Below are 20,684 nucleotides of genomic sequence, written 5' to 3' on the forward strand. Positions count from 1 at the left end.
AGAGCAGTGCTGTGTCTGACTCCCGTGTTCACGTTTGACTGCAAGTCTTTTTTTCTGCCTCGACCTTTACGGCAGAAGCAGACCCCCCCCCCCACGAAACAGGGGAAAGCGAAAACAAGATGTTGCTGCACTTTTCAACTGCCATTACTCCTGAACATTGGCCAGGCTGGCTGGCTGGCGCAGATGGGAGTCGGGCTCCCCAGCGCCGCCGCCGCCGCCTCAGCCTATATCTCCCCGGGTCTGAACCTTGAAATGAATCCCCACTCCTTCGTCTCCGTTGCCCCCTTGTGAGTCCTAGCAGCCTCCCGCCTGCAGGTGGCGCTGCGGCGCGCAGGTGCCGACGCCGGAAGTCGTCGAGGATCCCGCCCAGAGAGGGCTTGGGAAACCGGTTCCCTTCCGGAGACGCCATTTTGCCGTGAGACAGCAGCAGCAGCAGCAGTTCGGGGAGCGGCGGGGTTTCTGAAGCTAACGATGCTGTCGACAGCAGGCTACGCCGAGCCCGCGCTTGGCCTGGGTTGTGAGGCGAAGCAGGGCTCTGCCGTGCAACACCGCTTCTCCCCTTACACCTTCAATGGCGGGTGAGTATCTGGCAGCCGCTTCCTGTCCTCTCCTTTTGTATTCGGCTGCTCGGTCCGGGCTGCCCAAATTACGGCGGTTTTTGCTTCGCGCACGCGATCAGCCCTACTTCCTAGTGTTTGGCTTTTATGTCTTCTAGACGTGCTTGTTTTATTACAATCCGACCCCACCTTATGGCATAGCTACGTTTCCCTTTTTTAAGGGAAATTCCCTTATTCCGAATAGGATTCCTCGCAAGAAAAGGGAAAAGTTGACAGCTATGCCTTATGGCCGTAGAAAGCCCCCCCCCCTCAAGACGGCTTCCAAGTTTAAAACACTAGGACAGCTTTAAAGATGAATGCAATCACCAAGAGCATCAAATCGCTGCCCTCCTGTGAGAGCCCACAGTTATCACGGCCTCCATATGCTCACCCGAAGGTCTCGACAGAGTCGGTGTGCTTTTCCAGATCAAAACTTGTACAAAATAGTTTTAATCCCACCCTCCCAGTCTACCCAGCCTTTTTATCATGGATTTTCAGGTTTTCCCGTTGGTGAGGGTGGCTCCTCCTTGATTCCCTCAGTTGTATTTCATCTCTTAACCTTAAGTATATCCGATTTTCTTTTTATTTTAATTCAGAGTGCTGTCAGTATTTTTTCAATTGTACAAGTGCACTAAGGAAAAACAATAACCAAGGGGGTTTTGGGGGGGCAGGGAGACTCTCTGTTAGTCTGGCATCCTGCTTTTGAGCAAAATTGCTGAGATCTGGCTGCTATGTCAGTGAAACTCTAGTTTTGAGTGCTTTCAAAGAATGCACAACCACGGATGTGCAGGCTGTTTTTGGATCCGGGCAGGAGTGTGGCGTGCTTGCACGCACTCCACTAACATGCACAAATGACCCAGAATGCAACCCCTGTTCAAATCAGGGGTTGCCTGTATCTGATTCTCTGGTATAAATGTGGATCGATAACTGAGGGTAGAATGACAAGTCAATAAATGACAGGATTACACTCCTGCTGAAAGAGTGGGTACCTTATTTGGGGTATTCCTGAATCCATTGCTGTCCCTTGAGGCTCAGGTAGTCTTGGTGACACAGTGCTTAACATCAGCTTCATCTGCTGGCTCAGCTGTGCTCCTATCTGCAGAGATAGCCTAATGTCTGTTGTCTATGCTCTGGTAATCTGCAGGTTGCATTACTGCAATGCATTATGTGATTATGTCTTCAAATACTTGTTAGATGTGGTTTTTATTGGAACAATCACAACTCCAAAGCAAAATCTATAATACTGTACTTGGAGGATTTCTAGTTTTTGTGTTGCCGAGCTGAATTGTTTGCTAAATCCTAAGTACCCAGAAACATTTGTTCCTTTTTTTGTCTTAAAGGACTATATTGGCAATTGCTGGTGAAGACTTTTCTATTGTTGCCTCAGACACCCGGCTGAGTGAAGACTATGCAATTCATAGCCGGGACAGTCCAAAATGCTACAAACTGTAAGTTTAACTTGATAGAACCTAAAATTGTAATTTTCCTTAGTCATCAAGAGCATCATATCTTCGTTGCAGCTAACTTAATTCTTTATAATTTTGCTTTTTGAAACAGGTGTTTCCATAAGCTTCATTTGATTTCTTATAAACTCAAGTATCTCAAACTTTTAGCTAGAAGGATGATAACTAACTGACAAGGATTTTGCCTAACTTGGCTGTATCTTACATAATATGCCATCTGGTAAAACGGTGAAATTCTCTGGCTGTGTTCCTCCATCCTTCATGGCAAGCAGCTTTTGAAAATGAAAGAGCAGTTTAAAAGCACATTGCAGTGTGCCTGCTATTCAAGTACACAAAAAGTTGTGTTAGGTCATGCTTTTGAGTGCACGTGGGCTGCAAACCTGAACACGCTTACTGTGGAGTAAGCCCCATTGAACATGGCAGTATTTACTTCTGAGTAAAATATTGTGCTGCTGTAGTAGCTCTTGGAACATTGGTAGGCCCAGCCTTTTCTAAATAAGTACAGTGGTGCCCCGCAAGACGAAAAACCCGCTAGACGAAAGGGTTTTCCGTTTTGGAGGCGCTTCGCAAAACGAATTCCCCTATAAGGTTGCTTTGCAAGACGAAAAAAATCTTGCATCCTCCGCGGGTTTTTTTCGCTTTTTCCGCCCTTTTCTTAAGCCGCTAAGCCGCTTATCAGCTGTTCCGCTGATAAGCCGCTTAACAGCTGATCGCTGGAAGCCGCTTGACAGCTGTAGCGCTAATCCGCTAAGCTGTCAATGGGCTTGCTTCGCAAGACGAAAAAACCGCTATACGAAGAGCCTCACAGAACGGATTAATTTCGTCTTGCGAGGCACCACTGTAGTTTTAGTTTCACTATCTAACATGTTTCACTAACATGTCAGTGTCTTCTCTTGGGTAATATTCTTTAAAGTGAAATAGGAAAAACACCCAGTTACATGCTTATGCACGTCATGGACATTTCAGACTACAAAACAAAAATGTTTTCTATAATATTGCTTCAGAATTTTCCAGGGCAAAGGAAGTAAATTTGCTAGGTATGAGTAGTACCACAAACCACTCATTTTTGCATAACTCATTTCATTTGATGCATGAAATATATAGCCTTTTAGCTTTCTTAATAGACATGTCTCATAGGTTCCAACTGGGGATGCATTCTTAGCATATTAGGATATACTCCTAGGTAAGTGGGTATAGAATTGTAGACTTAGTTTTACTGTTTTAGGCAGGCATACTATGTATCCACTTACTTGGGAGTGAGCACCATTGAACATAGTAGGACTTCTGCATAGGGTTGTGTTGCTAGCTTTATAGTAGAATAGTTCTTAAATGGTTGTCTAGATATAAGCATTTGACTTGTAACCTTCTATTGACATCAGTTGGTCTTTTGTGATGATGGTACTTGTTAATACTGTCTCCATAGCTTTCTCTGTAAATGGCAGGGTTTGTGCAAATTACTATATGCTATATAATATGCTATGCGGAGTCTTGGGGCTGGTCCAGCTGTGCATTACTGCCACTTTTCCTTTATATGATTCTGTGGTGTCTTCGAGATCTGGTGGAGAATATATCAAGTGAACCAAAGTATACTCAGGCACCAGTACATGAAGTTAAGAACATAAGCAAAGCTTTGCAAAATCAGACCCAAAGCTTCATGTGTTCCCAGATGCTTCTGAGAAGCCAACAAGTCTCCAGCAGCTGGTATTTGGTGGCATGTGGCCTGTGAAGACGTAATTTGTACTTTGCCTTCACAGCTAGTACATCACCATCACGTCTTACAAGAATGCATTCCATATAATTGCTCCAGTTGTGTGTAGCACTGTATTCAAATTGCATGGGCCCATGTGATAGTGAGCACAGTTGCTTATCATCATGTTGAATAGAAAAAGTATCAATGCACAACTGAATCAGTCCTGTTTCTGCATGTTAAGCAGTAAAGTTGTAATTCGTACAACACCGCTTTATGAAAATTTGAATGAGAGGAATTCTTTGATGTTTTTGTTTACAGTTAATGTGTCACAGTTGACAACTAAAGATACTTTAACAAAAAATCTTATCTGAGAGTATTCATCGTGTCAAGATTACTTAAAATCATATTAATGTTGCATTTGTACAGGACAGATACAACGGTCATTGGTTGCAGTGGATTTCACGGAGACTGCCTTACACTTACTAAAATTATTGAAGCAAGGCTAAAGGTAAATTATATTTATTTCTATATGTTTGTAAATGGAGGTGGTCAAACGCTAATAAAAAAATGCGAAGAAAATATTTTTAAGCCTAGAAATTCCTATGGCATAGTGGTGAATCAAATATCATTTCTCTGCACAACAGCTGAAGCATTGTGGATTAGAAAGTAAATTTGCGTTTTTGTTGTTTTTTGACCTCAGGGGTGTGTATAAAACTTAGGTGGCTGTTCCAGTGTACAGTTACAACATTGGGTGATGCCAGATGTTTTAAGGAACTCCTTTACCCTTTAATGATAACTAGTTTTTCTTGCCTGTTGGTAGAGTAGCCTGCTTATGTGGTAGTCTGAATCTGACCATCTTGCCTGTTCTGCAGCTCATTTCAGGGAAACATTCAGCATGAACTTCCACCTTGTTTCTGTTATAACAATTTTGCCATTTGATTCCAGATGTACAAACATTCCAATAACAAGACCATGAGTGCTGGAGCTATTGCAGCCATGCTTTCTACAATCCTGTATTCTCGAAGATTCTTCCCTTACTATGTTTACAACATAATTGGTGGATTAGATGAAGAAGGTAAAGTCTAATTTGAATTCTTAGTAAATATAAGTCTCTCTTGCAGCATTCAAAATTCGCTAGGCGCCAAATGTATTTTGTACCTGGCTATCGTGCTTGTGACAAAGTGAAGATGTCTGGGTGGCAGGATGGCGCCTGATGTCTCCACCATCTGGAGGTGTGTGCCTGGGGATCCTTGGATCTTGCCTGTTTTCACACACTAGCAACACATCCTGTAGAATTACAGTGGTACCTTGGGTTAAGTACTTAATTCGTTCCGGAGGTCCGTACTTAACCTGAAGACCACTTTAGCTAATGGGGCCTCCCACTGCTGCCGGAGCACGATTTCTGTTCTCATCCTGAAGCAAAGTTCTTAACCCGAGGTACTATTTCTGGGTTAGCAGAGTCTGTAACCTGAAGCGTATGTAACCCAAGGTACCACTGTATAGCCGTGAAATTTTATCTGCACAATCAGAACAAATTTCAGGAACCATGACATTCATGCCCATGAAGCCCCAAGCCTTCTACTGCTCTGCAACAGTCTGGAGTAGCCACTCCTCCATTCAAACAGACCATACATTGGCTAGGCAGAGAATGGCTTGGCATAATGTATGAACCAGGCCATTGATTTAAAATATTTCACACATACAATGAACTGTAAACTAAGGTTTGTTCATGGTTTACCACAAACCATAAGCACAGCTTGAGACTTAATGCTAAGACAAATCATAGCTCAGCCCTAGGTAGCATGGTGGCATCAGGGCCAGGGATGGAGCACTGCAACTGCACTTTTTGTTCCAGGAACCCACACAATGTTCATTCATGGCAAGTTGTGGTTTGCCTTAGAGTTGCATATGAAATGGGCCAATACCTGTTGGATTTTTGGAATTTATTCTTTTGGGTTGTGTTTCGAGTTCATTCTTTTGGATTGTGTGATTAATTTTGTTATGCTTTGGTAGCTATATAATTTCTCATCCAGTTTTATCTAAGATGACAGTTCATTACTCGATTTCTGTTAAATCCACATCATCTGGTTCCAGACTGAAGTGGCTGCTGTTGCCTTTTTTGTGTGTGTCTGCTCCAGCTATTAGACCTTATTCATGGTTGCTGCTTGTGATTCTAACGTCAGCTTCTTTTTCTTCTTAAGGAAAGGGTGCAGTGTACAGCTTTGATCCAGTAGGCTCCTACCAGAGAGATACGTTCAAAGCTGGTGGATCAGCTAGTGCCATGCTGCAGCCTCTGCTGGACAACCAGGTAAGATTTCAGACATGACTCTCTGGTTAGCGGTTACATTGACATAGAAGTACAGTGGAACCTTGGTTCTCGAACTTAATCCGTTCTGGAAGTCCATTTGACTCCCAAAACCATTCGAAAACCAAGGCGTGGCTTCTGATTGGCTGCAGGAGCTTCCTGCACTGAAGCAGAAGCCATGTCGGATGTTCGGCTTCCGAAAAACGTTTGAAAACCAGAACACTTACTTCCAGGTTTTCGGCATTCAGGAGCCAATTTGTTCGCCAACTAAGCTGTTCAAGAACCAAGGTTTGATTGTAGTTGAATTGTTTCTGAAGCACTTAATGTTTCTTCTGTGCTTCTGATGGCCTCCATGTTTGACATTCAGTAGTTTTCATCTAATAGAAAATTAAGAGTAAGTAACAGACAAGCTTTTATCAACTAATTTTCCATACACAAGAACAAACTTGTAAATGGCTACCTTCTTGGCAGCCTGGAACAATTGGGATTTGCTTCCAGAACCCCAGACATCATAGCTTTAGACAATTTTGGTGGTTCTTTCCTCTTAGCCTACTGATGACTAATGTAGATATTATGTGAGCAGGTGGGCTGATAAGCATCTCTGGGGACTTTGCTCGGTTGGGAGTTCCTGAACGTGTTGTCATTCTATAAAGCAGTGCTGCTCTGGCTGACCAAGCATGATCATGCCACAGGCATTAGAAGGTCACTTAAATAAAAAGGAAACAATTTCTCCTGGTCCTTTGTGCTTGTTTCAGTTTCTTTTTTATTAATTCCGAGAGGATGACTATTTTATTTGCCATAACTGCATTCAGATAATGCTTGCATCCATCACTTACCTTGAACATGTGAAACTGCTGTCATCTCATCATCAGTTGTCCGTAACTTTGATGTCATGGCATTTATGAATAGTTGATTTCCAGCAATTGCAGCCAAAGTAAATTTGCGAATTTGGCCTTTAATTTATTCCCTTATTCTGTCCCCGCCTCCAAATGAATGTAGTGATCATTTACCAAATGACTTCCTTACACGTTATTTTGATTTAATTTTTTTTAGTGGCAAAACCTGTAGTGGCCTGTAACAAAGTAGCCCTCATCTTAATTGTCAAATGAAAGTGAGAACAGAAAGGTTAATTAAAATGTCTTTCTTTTTGAAAGGTTGGTCTGAAGAACTTGCAGAATGTGGAGCATGTGTCTTTGTCTCTGGAGAAGGCTTTGCAGTTAGTCAAGGATGTCTTTATTTCTGCTGCAGAAAGAGATGTATACACTGGGGATGCACTAAAAATCTGCATTATCACAAAAGATGGAATTAAAGAAGAAATGACTCCATTGCGAAGAGACTAAATCAGTGCACTGTACATTTAAAGAATTTTGGTGTGCAACCTTAATTTTTGTGCAGGCTATATACTGCTGGTATGATATTTGATGTAATAAAAAAGAAACCAAAACTGTCTTTCATCATTTATATTTCATTGTTCACAGCATAAGTGGGATTTGAGTCACATGAGGCCAGTCAAGGAAAAACAGGCTCAAGTTATTCAAATGTAAGTTGCAATCTGGTAAATGGTAGAAGAGAATAACTTAATGATCATTATGTCAGCACAGTCTTCTACACAACCACTTAAATTTATCTTAATACTTTGGACTTGCACAAACACATGATACAAATTTATACCTTAAATTAAGATGACAGCTGTTAGTTGGACAAATTCTCATTACTTTGGGTGAGTAAGGTAGCCAGTCTTCTGTTTCTATGATTTTTGGTGCAGAGAGGGCCCAATGAAGGCATGTTAAATGTGTGTTTGCATTTAATGTAGGGTATTTTTTTAAAAAAAATAAATGCAAAGAATATCAGGTACACGGGAAGGGGCTAATAGTTTTTGGCACTAACAGGAATTTTCTCCAAAATGCAAGTATCTCCTTTAGGGGAGGGATTTTCTTCAGGATCACAGCATGGAAGGAGAGAAAAAAATCTGATAATTATTACTCCTGATGTTCTATGGTGGATCTTTTTTTAAAAAAAAACTCTTTAAAAAGTGGTTTGGCCCAGAAAGTAAGTATTTTTTAAGGTCTCTGCATACTTCAAAAATGTAGGAAAGGGTGTCCAAACTCTAAAAAGTGATTGATGCTATCAAAGTAATGGAAATTGGGATAAAGTCCTGTCCTAACGTTAACAAAGATTAAATTGAAACTTGGTAGTTTTAGTCTATTTTTTAAAAATAGCTTGGGAGGTCATATTTTATGTCTCTGCAGGTTCCTTGTCCCCTTTTTTCACTTTGTGGCCTAGAGTAAAGTATACTCATTTCTGTGTACCAGTTGGCAAATTATTAATATAATTAATATTGTGTATAGGCATCAAACATCCACAGTTTGATATATTGACTGCAGATGTTCACTCTCTGATTACAGGTTATGAATGAGAAACTGAGTAATACAGTGGTATCTCGGGTTAAGTACTTAATTCGTTGCGGAGGTCCATTCTTAACCTGAAACTGTTCTTAACCTGAAGCACCACTTTGGCTAATGGGGCCTCCTGCTGCTGTCGCGCTGCCACAGCACAATTTCTGTTCTCATCCTGAAGCAAAGTTCTTAACCTGAGATACCATTTCTGGGTTAGCTGAGTCTGTAACCTGAAGCGTATGTAACCCAAGGTACCACTGTATTCTTTGTGTGGGAGGGTATAAATCAATTGTAAAGTTTTTTCCTGCAGTAGAGTTAGCCACCACCAGGTGGCATTACTGTTCCTTTGAAGTGAATTAAGATTTCCCTAGTTAGGAGAAACAGCAGATCATCTGTGTTTGGATAGAACAAATGGCTGGCAAGTTAAAATACAAAATGTTACTCTTAACATGGAATTATTCCTAACAGTTTTCAAAGCAAGACTGCTTATATAAGAATTGCTATATGAAATCATTTACCCTATACCGTCTAGGAAGTTCGTTTAACTTCATTTAATACTGAGAGCATTTGACCTTCAATTCCTGGCTTCTGCTCAGCAATTTCATATTATAACAGCAGTTCAGAGATGGGAATGTGGCAAAGTCAAAGAATTAACCAAGATAAAATAGTTCAGTGTTGAGGACGAGTGCAACCTTGAGCATGCAAATCAATAATAAAACTGGAGACCTGTAGCATACTTTACCTTAAGCTGTCTGATAAACTCAAATTACTAAGCAAACACACACACACACACACACACACACCCCATCCCTAGTTCAAGTGCTTGAATTAATTTGGTTTTCCCTTGTCTGAGAAATTCCCACCTGCCCAGTATTGCTATGCAACTCAAGACTTGCATTTCTAAAGACCAAGCAGAGAGATGAAATATAGTCTGGAGCAAAGTGTTACGGGATTTGACTAGGCTATGCTGAATTGATCAGTTTGCTGGTAAATACAGGGAAGAGGCAAAGAACTACACTGTTCCAGAAACAGTAGGGAAACTTGCTTCCAGTTTATGCTGGACTACAGCTCTGACTTGGCCATGCTAGCTGGGGCAAGAAAGTAAAAGTTGGAAAAGCTAATATTCTTGTTTTCCACCTAGAATTTAGAGTCGTGATTGCATCAGTCCACAAGCCAGCTTATTATTCAACCTGCAACCCCAACCACAAAGGTGTCGGAACATAATAGAGTGACAACACAAGAACTGGGGGTGGAGCTAGGAATATTATGGCATATCACATTGCAGATTTTCTACTCAAAGCTGCATTTTCAATAGAAAAAAGGCCCCTTTTCACAACCTGCTAGCATGTTCCACAATCAACAGCCCAGAAGTATGCAATTGGCTTGTCTGCTCTGATGTCATGGAAAGCTGAGGTCTTCCTTAGAGAGCTGAGTGCTGATTGAAACTGGGTATACATTTGAGCAAATGTGGTTCTAGTGGTTCAAGTCTTATGCCAAAAGTAGAGCCATTCAGATCCTCACTTAACTATGAAACCAACCTTGGTTCAGTCACTCTCAGCTGAACCTGCTTTACTGGGTTGTGAGGATAAACCAGGAAGGGAATGAATTTTTGTTAACTTGTATAAAGATTGCATAGGGAGCATGAATGTGGAATTGCTGCCTTGCAAATGCAAATCAACATCCATTTCAGAGGCTTTCAATACAAGCAGGCATGATATTTGCTTCTTCAGACCTATGTAAGTCCTATGTGATTAACTACAAGTTTCATCCAATATTTACATGAATATATTATTGGTCATGCTAAGGCAAAGCAGCTTATCTTGAAGCAATTACAAAGTAATTGTGCCTGATTTTGTTTTGCCAGTGCAACAGACTATGTCCCATACGATATAGCAAGAAGATCGAAAGCAATCGTGCTGCTGTCATAACGCTTTGTACAGGACTAGCTCCAGCACCTTGGCAATACTGCTCCTCAAACAAACCTAGGTCATTATGATTGTCAAACAGACCTAATAGCATCCGTATAGCTTACAGTTAATCATTCAGCCCATTCTGTGTAAACACCAAGGCCAACTCATCACAGTTATAAAACAAGGGACTGAAAATCCTGCTTTTTAATGGGATAATGAGTTTATTCTGAGTTAATGGATCATCTTCCTAAGTGGGCCATCTGGTACATCAGTCAAGCCATTCTCTTCCTTGATCATATCATCCTAATCCCCAATGTCCCCAAAACTGGGAAGAGTCCCATTTATTAAATTCAGCACGCATTTTAGTACAGTGGTACCTCAGGTCAAGTACTTAATTCGTTCCGGAGGTCCGTTCTTAACCTGAAACTGTTCTTAACCTGAAGCCCCACTTTAGCTAATGGGGCCTCCCGCTGCTGCTGCGCCGCCGGAGCACAATTTCTGTTCTCATCCTGAAGCAAAGTTCTTAACCCGAGGTACTATTTCTGAGTTAGCGGAGTCTGTAACCTGAAGCTTTTGTAACCCGAGGTACCACTGTATGCAGAAGTTCTACTGAAAGCTATGGGACTTGCAGGCATTGTTAAACCATGTCCTGATTGTCTGTTTTTAATCAATATTTTGCATTCAATGCGAACTAGAACTTTTCAGTCTTTTTGTAGGCTTCAGCTGTAACAACCAGGATGTTGTCCTTCCTTGAGGCTCGAGCATTCCACTGCCCAGAAACAGGCACCAAGGTCTTTCTACAATTTAAGCCTTTATTGGCAGTTCTGTAAGACCTCCATGTATACATGAAAAGAAGGGAGATATGAACACTATTATTTATCCCTAATTGAAAGCCCACAGTCACCACAAAAGTGGGGTTAGGTAGCACTAGTAACCACCGCAGAATCTGATCTGAAAACAATCCAGGACCATGAACGTATTAGCTTGCACCTTTCATTGTTCAGCTCACTTCAGGGTTTTGTGGTTGAGCTACTTGCACAGTCCAGTGTGGTTTCCTAGTTCAGGTGAGAGGATTTCCTGTGAGCCAGAAGGTGGAGCCCTCTCCCTCTCTGTCTCAGCCCAGCTAGCTCTCGTTCTTTAACCATGTCATAATGCCTTCTAACAACACATGCACCATTGCTGGGGCAAGGAAGATGCATGGACACTATGAGCCACTTTACCCAACAACCCTTGGGCTCTATGGATGGAAGCCACCACAATTCTGAACTGACCTCAACTAAGCTCAGACCCCAGCCCAACCCAAACCAACTCCTCCCCCCCCCCGCCATTGCATGTAGAATAAGGTTACCAGATTTTTTTCCCCAATGAATCCAGGGACACTTTTCAGCTTCAATGGATTTTGTATGGGGACTGATTTGTAAATCCAGGGACTGTCCCTGAGAAATGGGGGATGTCTGGTAACCTTAATGTAGAAACCTTGTGCTCCATTAACTTTGGTGCAGATGCCTTGTCTTTTGATTTGAAAGAAAACCTAAAATTTCCACTTAAAAGCAGAGTTAAAAGTTGCGCAACTTAGCCAAAAATCCACAAGTGGTTTACAGAAGTTGTAAAACTGAAGCGCAATACATATAATAAAATAATACAAATAAGGTTCAGAATACTTATTATTGCTACTTTAATTCATTGCTTGCCTTTCACCAGAAGGTCCTAGGGGTTATGCAAGATCTAAATGGAAGCCCAGCCACTGCATTTTGGACCAATTGCAGTTCCTGAGTTGCCTTCAAAGTCTGCTCCACAGAGAACGCATTGCAATAATCCAGTCTGGAAATTATCAGAGAATGGGATTAAGTGGCCAAGTTATTTAAAACGGCAGTTAAGCAAATGAACTGGTCAATGCTCTCAAGCATCCAAACAGTGATTTCAAAGTGTTATTTTTAGTGACGTCAGTCCACTTACATGTTTGGCTCCCCATTTTAGAGCAGAATCTGAAGTTATTTTGGCCAGGAGCAACCATCAGAGGGCAGCATTGAGTTGCTATCACTGGCTTCAGGGAGGAAAATGCTTTGGCCTGAGGCACAGAGAGATTTAACCAACCTGAGCAGTTTTTATTCAGTTTCAGTTCCTGTTCTGCTCCACATTAATGATATTCACCCATCCAAATAGCATGGTACACAGAAATAAAAGAGGTGAACTTCCAGGTTGCTGGCAATGAGAGGGAGGTGGTGAGTTTCATATGACTTGTGACACTCATGCGTGAAATTTTGGGGTCACCTAGTGATATTCAACTGCTCAGAACCTCGTCTTTGTGGATGGGGTGGAGAATCACACTACACTTCCAGAAGGGCTCAAAAAAATGAATTTTAGTGCTTGTTGAAGGCATCCTTGACACTGGATGAGAGGATTTCTGGATTTTGTCATGAGAAATGATGAATTTCCTATGACTTACTTTAAAAGAAGTATTAAATCAGTGTATGCATGATCACAATCAAATCATTTCTGCTAAAGATTTAACTATTGTTGCAGTTTAAAAACCTTAAAAGACCCATAAAGGCACATCAGCAAGGAAGATCTAATGGAAGTAAATATGGGAACTAGGGACAGGTGAAACTCTCTGTTTCTGGTCTGTTTCATTGTCCCATAAGATCCACAAGTCTATTTAGTCCCAGTTCCTCATTGCTCTGTGAATATTTCTTAAATTTGCTTTTATTTAAATCCTTGAAAAATGCATTTCCATTTCAAAATATTTCAAGGTATTCCAACACATTTCACAAATATGTGTTGGAATTTGCAAAGCTCGAATTCCTCAAGCATCCTTTACAAAATCCATAAATGCTATTAAAATGAATGAGAACCGCACAAGAGCACAGTTGTCATTATTTTATTTGTGTAGCTTGGACTGTTTTATACTTGTTTCAAATGTTCATTTTTTGTAAGTTACTCTGAGTTTCATTTTGGGGGCGGGGAGAATTCAACAAATAAATATAAGGAGGAAGAAGAAGAAGAAGAAGAAGAAGAAGAAGAAGAAGAAGAAGAAGAAGAAGAAGAAATTTCAATAGGGCTTGTGCATAACTTCCCCCCAAATTGTCACTTGTGTATTAAATCTATACATCAAATTTTGGTTTTTATTTGAACTGTTTTGTTGGTTTTTCACTGCATGCATCAGTCTAGTTACTTTCAGACAAACAAATCCGCCTTATAATGAAGCAGACCACTGCCCCATCTTTACCCACTAACTAACATCTACTCCATCTAACAACAGCTCTCAGGGAGAGGCTTTCCCCATCCCTCCCAACTGAGATCCATTAACTGGAAGTGCCTGGAATTAAACCTGGAATGAAACCATGGCCCCTCTGCAACTCAGCCGAGATTCAACTAACAAATATCTGCTTGGGTCCTGAAATAATTTAACTTCAGGAGGTGCACAGAAGAAAAGCTTCCTGTCCCCTCTGCAAACATCTGCACCCTTTAAAAATAATGCCATTTCTCTCCTACCTTCTTTCTCTACGTATTTCTCAACTTAAAGTACTAATAGAATATGGCTGTGACCTCACTGCTGTTGTGTTGTGTTGCAATCCAGATGTGTGGATTCACCCTACAGAAACCTACACCATGATCATTGTGGGCTTTAAAGGTTACGTGGAACTGCACAAACAGAATTCCACACACCCCTTTCTGCTCCCAGCCTATTAAAACCTGACCAGTTTTGCTCTATATTATCTCTGAGAATAAGCTGTCTTTCCACGTGGTGGGTTTCCCATGTAACTTGGTATCATGCACATGCCAACAACCAAAGCTATTATCATTCCTCTCATGCAGGGGGTATTTCTGTTCATATTAGATTTCAGGAAAGCCGGCCTTCCTCACAAATCTCATGTTTTCCCCTCCCTCTCTAAAGTTTTGCTGGAGGTAGCATTTTAACTACAGCATAATGAAGTGTGACATTAAGCAGATAGTTAATCCCATCCCTTAAGCAGATGTGGTAACAAACATGTCAGCGGCTGAAGGTGTTTATTTGCTAGCAGGGCAGAAACAGGGCCCGCAATCTCATTAGTGCCACATTTACTACCACAGCCAAATGGACACTGAGACCGTTTGACAGTTTTAACAGCTGCTCTAGACTGAAAGATGTCCCGGGTCTCTCCCTTCACACTGCACTTAGAGGCTGTTTGACTTCACCAGAATTAGGCAGAATGTATTTTTAAAGGGATATTTTTCAGGGCAGTGCCCTTCCTATTAAAAGGGACACAGTACTTGTTTGGTATTGCCACACAACATTAAAATGAGATTTGTTGCTTGTGCAACTCACATAATCTGGCTGGATAGGTCATGGGCGTGTGTGTTAAAAACTGGCTTCACTCAGGGTCAAAAGGGTGAATGATTTTTATACATCTGTTTTAGAGAAGGAAATAGCCAGAGTTTTCACAAAAAGGTACTGCTTGTTGGGATTTTAATAGACTTGATCACCCAGGATGGCCAATACATTCATAACAATCATGCCATCATCCCCACAGCTGTCAAATCCTGCTTCTGTGGCAAAATACTGTCCCCTACAAAATGCTGGATCAAACCGTTATGTTCATCACTTGATGACAGTAAGATCAGATGATGGCTTTGCATGGACCACTGCAAGCCTAACATCACAGACAGAACTCTCACGTCACCTCACATTCAATTCAAATGCAATTTCTTGTCAACAAAGTCTGTTCAAGCATTCTACAGTGTCAGTAGGTGCTGCGTAATTCAGCATTGAGGAGTATATGCATGTGTGAAGAAGCCCTGAGACATCAGGACAAATATATATTTGATGAAAGGCAGCAGCAATGGGTAATCTCTAGATCTACAAATGTTGGATTCCAGCACCCATAAGACCTGACCATTTGCCATATTCACTTGGGCCAATGGGAATTTGGTTCATACAACATCTGCAAGGACACTGATTCCATGGTCCTGAGGCGGGCAAGAAAAATTCATTCAGTAAATTAATATGCTGCCTTTCACCATAAATAGCCTCAGGATGGTCTGCATACATAAAACTTAAAATTGTAAAACACAGTGTAACAAGTTAAGACTAGAACAGCAGAACAACACCGATTAATCGCTCCCAAATATCTTGGTGAAGAGTTATTAGTCAGCTAGTGTCAAAACACCAACCAATTTTCTACCTCTGCAGGTAAAATATGTGGGATGTATCATCAGTGAAGCAGTCAAATACAACATTTCTTGTTGCCTAGAGTGGACACGCAGGAGAATGTTGCTCCAGACAAGGAGGACTTCCTGTCACACCTGGTATGGAGCATCCTTCCCCTGTGTATGATCAGGTAGATGGGCGCGACCCTAGCAGACCCTACAAAAGGGGTAGCCATGCAGCCATCTTCCTCTTTTGCCATCTTCCTCTCTTCTGGCTCTTAGCCACACATGGCTCATCCTTACAGAGGTTGGAAGCCAGAAGGCAGAAAGTCTGAGGCCTAGCTCAGACTTCTTTTCTCTACAAATGTAACTGTAACCACAAGACAAAGCCTGTCTTCAGAGCACTGCATGTAAATAAACTTTACTCTTACTTCCAAACAAGACTGTCTTGTTGTTATTATTTTTAAGAGGGAAATAAAAAGGAACAATCCAGATTGGACAAGCCAGACTGGATTGCTTAACTTAAATTCTAATGAATATATCAACTTGCTTCCAGCAATCTGCAATAACAACAACAACAACAACAACAACAACAACAACAACAACAACAACAACAATTTATTATTTGTACCCCGCCCATCTGGCTGGGTTTCCTCAGCCACTCTGGGCGGCTTCCATAGAAACCAAAAATACACTAAAATATCACAGATAAAGAACTTCACTGAACAGGGCTGCCTTAAGATGTCTTCTGAATGTCAGGTAGTTACTTATCGCTTTGACATCTGATGGGAGGGCATTCCACAGGGTAGGCGCCACTACCGAGAAGGCCCTCTGCCTGTTTCGCTGTAGCTTTGCTTCTCGCAATGAGGGAACCGCCAGAAGGCCGTCAGCGCTGGACTTCAGTGTCCGGGCAGAACGATGGGGGTGGAGACGCTCCTTCAGGTATACTGGGCGAAAGACGTTTAGGGCTTTAAAGGTCAACACCAACACTTTGAATTGTGCTCGGAAACGTACTGGGAGCCAATGTAGGTCTTTCAAGACCGGTGCTATGTGGTCTCAGCGGCTGCCCCCAGTCACCAGTCTAGCTGCCACATTCTGGATTAGTTGTAGTTTCCGAGTCACCTTCAAAGGTAGCCCCACGTAGAGCGCATTGCAGTAGTCCAAGCAGGAGATAACTAGAGCATGCACCACTCTGGCGAGACAGTCCGCGGGCAGGTAGGGTCTCAGCCTGCGTACCAGGTGGAGTTGGTAGACAGCTGCCCTGGATACATAATTGACCTGCGCCTCCATGGACAGCTGTGAGTCCAAAATGACTCCCAGGCTGTGCACCTGGTCCTTCAGGGGCACAGTTACCCTATTCAGGACCAGGGAGTCCTCCATACCAGCCCGCCCCCTGTCCCCCAAAAACAGTACTTCTGTCTTGTCAGGATTCAACTTCAATCCATTAGCCGCCATCCATCCTCCAACTGCCTCCAGACACTCACACAGGACCTTCACTGCCTTCACTGATTCTGATTTGAAAGAGAGGTAGAGCTGGATATCATCTGCATATTGATGGACACCCAGTCCAAACCCCCTGATGATCTCTCCCAGTGGCTTCATATAGATGTTAAAAAGCATGGGGGAGAGGACGGAACCCTGAGGCACCCACAAGTGAGAGCCCAGGGATCTGAACACTCATCCCCCCCCACTTTCTGAACATGGCCCAGGAGGAAGAAGTGAAACCACTGTATGACAGTGCCCCCAGCTCCCAGCCCCTCTAGACAGTCCAGAAGGATGTTATGGTCGATTGTATCAAAGGCCGCTAAGAGATCCAGCAGAACTAGGAAACAACTCTCACCTTTGTCCCTAGCTCGCCGGAGATCATCAACCAGCGCGACCAAGGCAGTTTCAGTCCCGTGATGAGGCCTGAATCCCAACTGGAAGGGATCCAAATGGTCCGCTTCTTCCAGGAGTTGTTCAGCAACCACGCGCTCAATCACCTTGCCCAAGAATGGAAGATTTGAGACTGGGCGATAGTTGGCCATACTGGCCGGGTCTAAAGATGGTTTTTTAAGAAGCGGTTTAATGACCGCGTCTTTCAGCGGATCTGGGAATGTTCCCTCACAGAGGGAAGCATTCACCACCCCACAGAGCCCATCGCCCAGCTCTTCCCAGCTTGCTTTTATTAGCCAGGATGGGCAAGGATCAAGGAGACAGGTGGTTGGTTTCATGCGTCCAAGTAGCCTGTCCACATCCTCGGGGGTAACGGATTGAAATTGATTCCATGCAACTTGACCAGACAGAGCTCTAGCACTCTCCCATCCCATAAACTAGCTCCTTCCGAATATGAGTGATTTTATCTGCAAAAAACTTTGCAAAATTGTTGTAGGAGATCTTGGGGGTCTTTACAAGGCCCCGGTGGTAAAGGTGGTTCCATTAAATTGTGAACCACCTGAAAGAGTCTCCTGCTACTATTTTCTGCAGATGCAATAGAGGCGGTGAAGAAAGTCTTCTTCGCCGTCGCTATCGCCACTTGGTAGGCTCGACGTTGAGCTCTAACCTGTGTCCGGTCAGATTCGGAGTGAGTTTTCTGCCACCGACGCTCTAGCCGTCTCAGCGATTGTTTCATTGCCCTCAGCTCAGAAGAAAACCACGGGGCTGTCTGGGCTCCATGCAATTGGAGAGGGCGCTTCGGAGCCAGACAGTCAATAGCCCTGGTTAACTCCGCATTCCAGCGGGCCACCAGGGAATCAGCTGAAAGGCCATCAACATGGGATAAAGCATCCCCTACCACTCTCTGGAAACCATTTGGATCCATTAAGTGGCGGGGGCGGACCATCCGAATTGGTCCCACCTCCCTGCAGAGGGGAAGGGTAGCAGAGAAGTCCAGTTGCACCAGGAAGTGATCTGACCATGGCACTTCTTTTGTTTCACTTTTTCTTAGTGTCAGATCACCCACATCACTAGAGGTGAACACCAGGTCTAAGGCATGTCCATGACTATGAGTTGGGTCAAACTTATTCAGGGACAGCCCCATGGAGGCCATGCTTTCCATGAAGTCCCGAGCAGCCCCTTGTAAGGTTGTGTCAGCATGGATGTTAAAATCCCCTAGGACAACCAAACTAGGTGTCTCCAGGAGAAAATCTGCCACGACCTGAAGCAGTTCGGACAGGGAATCCTTGGTGCAGCGGGGAGGTTGGTACACCAAAAGGAATCCTGTACTGCCCCATTGCCCAACTTCCAGAACATGCACTCAGAAAACTGGATCTTCCCAGTAGGACGCCTGGTGCAAGCTAGTGACTTCCTAAAAATCACTGCAACCCCCCCTCCCCACCCACATGACCTGGGTTGCTGTGTGTAGGAGAAACCTGGTGGGCAAGCAGTGGCAAGGACAGGCCCATCTGCTTCCTCCAACCAAGTCTCTGTCACACATGCCAGGTCCCTGCAAGGGAATGTGCTCTGCTACTTGTTCACTAGCATGAGTGAAGAGGGATAATATTTAATCAATATATCCTCTCCTACTTTCCTCAAATGAAAGTCTTTCCCACAAAATGAAGTCTTCTATTGATTATCAGTTTCCATGAGGATCTTCTCCATAATCCAGTTATTATCACAAATGACCTGTGTTTCCTCATTGGCTCGGAAAATCTGCTTCCTTCATGCCCCAGGCCACCAGAGTGGAACCCTCTGATGAAGCAAAACCACAAGAACGGAGGGAAAGTTGTACAAAAGAACCAAAACATTCACCTGAACACGAGGCTCAGTCAACTACTGAATAGAATGCGCGAGAGCAGAATCACAGCTTTGTGGCACAGCAGCACATATCTGAGTGGCAACTCTATAAAAGCCATTAGTATCAAGACAGCATATACTAGTGCAACTTGCCTGGAGTTATAGTAGCTGATAGCTGATTGGATCTACTTAATTTGATGGATACTCTGGAGCTTACATAACTTGTGTCTGATTTCCTTGGAGTCTCTGATTAACTCTTTGCTTTACAGGTTCCGTAGCCAGGAGATGCTCCCATGAGCCTTGCCACTTCAACCTGTGGCCTCCATTGCCTGACAGGCTGGCTTAAACATGGGGTAAATCATTAAAAATATGAGACAAAAATTGTGTCAAAATTGAGCACAGGGTGTTAGCAAGGAAATCAGATGTGGAAAACTCAGTTGTATCTCTGGAAAACTGGAGGCTGCTTCTTTCATGTCCTTGAAACGACAGGTGTCAGCTGGGGGATTGTCCACGTTTGAGCATTATTTAGCTGTTAATCCACTTTCCCCACCATTCAGATGAGACCATAGAAGTCCAAACCTGCATTTATTTGTGTATGAGAAACAAGTTTAGCCTTTCCCAGGAAGCACCCCCTTATGTGTTTGCTAAAGCTATGCTCCTCCATTCAGCATTGCACCAGAAATAGTTATGAGCAAGGCTGGAAAAAACACACGAAATCACCAAGGGCGTGGAAAGGGCAGTAGCAGAAAGTGGGGATCGCTCTACCCACCCAAAGACGCTGAAGCAACCCTGAGTGGAGCAGTTTGGAGCCCAGTATCCCCCAGTTTATTGAGATTGGCGTTGTTTGAGGGTAGACATCGTGTGGACAACACAAGCAGCTGCAAACACACCGTAAATTCTGGTACAGACAAGCTGTAGGACAGCGAGCAACAAAATGCAGCGCTGTTTAAAGAAACAAACAAAGAAATAAATGGGATTCAGACACCACCAGCCTAGAATCTGTGGGATGTGTGCGACTGTGCTCAGAATTATACCTTTGATCCGTTCATCCATCCATTATTCAGATCTAGTGAAGACAGGCTTAGAGAGGAACCGCAAGGCCTCTTCTGGCCCCAGAGCTTTCCATCCCATTTGAAATGACATGTCATGACGCATCAATACACATCATCACATCTGCCCGTTTGACAGAATTTGCTCCGCCACCGCCCACGCCCACTGCCATTTAAAGTTGCACAGTAGGAAGACCTGCTTTCCTCTGGAGCTTCGCAACGGGAGGTCTCCCAAATTGTGTGTCAGTCTGTGTATGTCAGGGAGAGTGGGAAAACGGGGAGGGGGAAAGAGAGAGAGAGAGAGGTCTCAGGCCCAGAAGCCTGTCCTGGGCTGAGTGGTGGCAATAAGCAGCACGGGGATATTCAGAAATCAATAAGCTGACTGATCACAGGGCCTGGCGACTCTTCGGAGGAGCCGTTCCATGCACACGCTC

General features: G+C 43.2%; 1 protein-coding gene and 1 long non-coding RNA gene across 2 annotated transcripts in view; both read left to right on the forward strand.

Moving 5' to 3' along the window:
- LOC309367586 overlaps window positions 1-20,684 on the forward strand; it is a 107,575-nt gene that overhangs the window by 51,258 nt on the left and 35,633 nt on the right. The window lies entirely within an intron of this gene.
- On the forward strand, window positions 394-7,498 carry PSMB1 (proteasome 20S subunit beta 1). Its single transcript, XM_081906973.1, has 6 exons — window positions 394-578; window positions 1,937-2,044; window positions 4,176-4,257; window positions 4,695-4,824; window positions 5,951-6,057; window positions 7,209-7,498. Exons 1-6 carry the CDS (start codon window positions 472-474, stop codon window positions 7,392-7,394), a joined length of 720 nt encoding a protein of 239 aa, XP_081763099.1. The 5' UTR covers window positions 394-471; the 3' UTR covers window positions 7,395-7,498.

Source organism: Podarcis melisellensis (assembly GCF_964234715.1).
Source record: "Podarcis melisellensis genome assembly, chromosome: 3".
In the NCBI taxonomy this organism is placed as follows: Eukaryota; Metazoa; Chordata; class Lepidosauria; order Squamata; family Lacertidae; genus Podarcis; species Podarcis melisellensis.

Bases quoted from the DNA above. Each gene is read 5' to 3' on its own strand.
- PSMB1 (XM_081906973.1), top strand. From the start codon at position 472: ATGCTGTCGACAGCAGGCTACGCCGAGCCCGCGCTTGGCCTGGGTTGT. The intron at 4,825-5,950 runs GTAAAGTCTAAT...TTTCTTCTTAAG, and splicing joins TGGTGGATTAGATGAAGAAG to GAAAGGGTGCAGTGTACAGC. The intron at 6,058-7,208 runs GTAAGATTTCAG...TCTTTTTGAAAG, and splicing joins AGCCTCTGCTGGACAACCAG to GTTGGTCTGAAGAACTTGCA.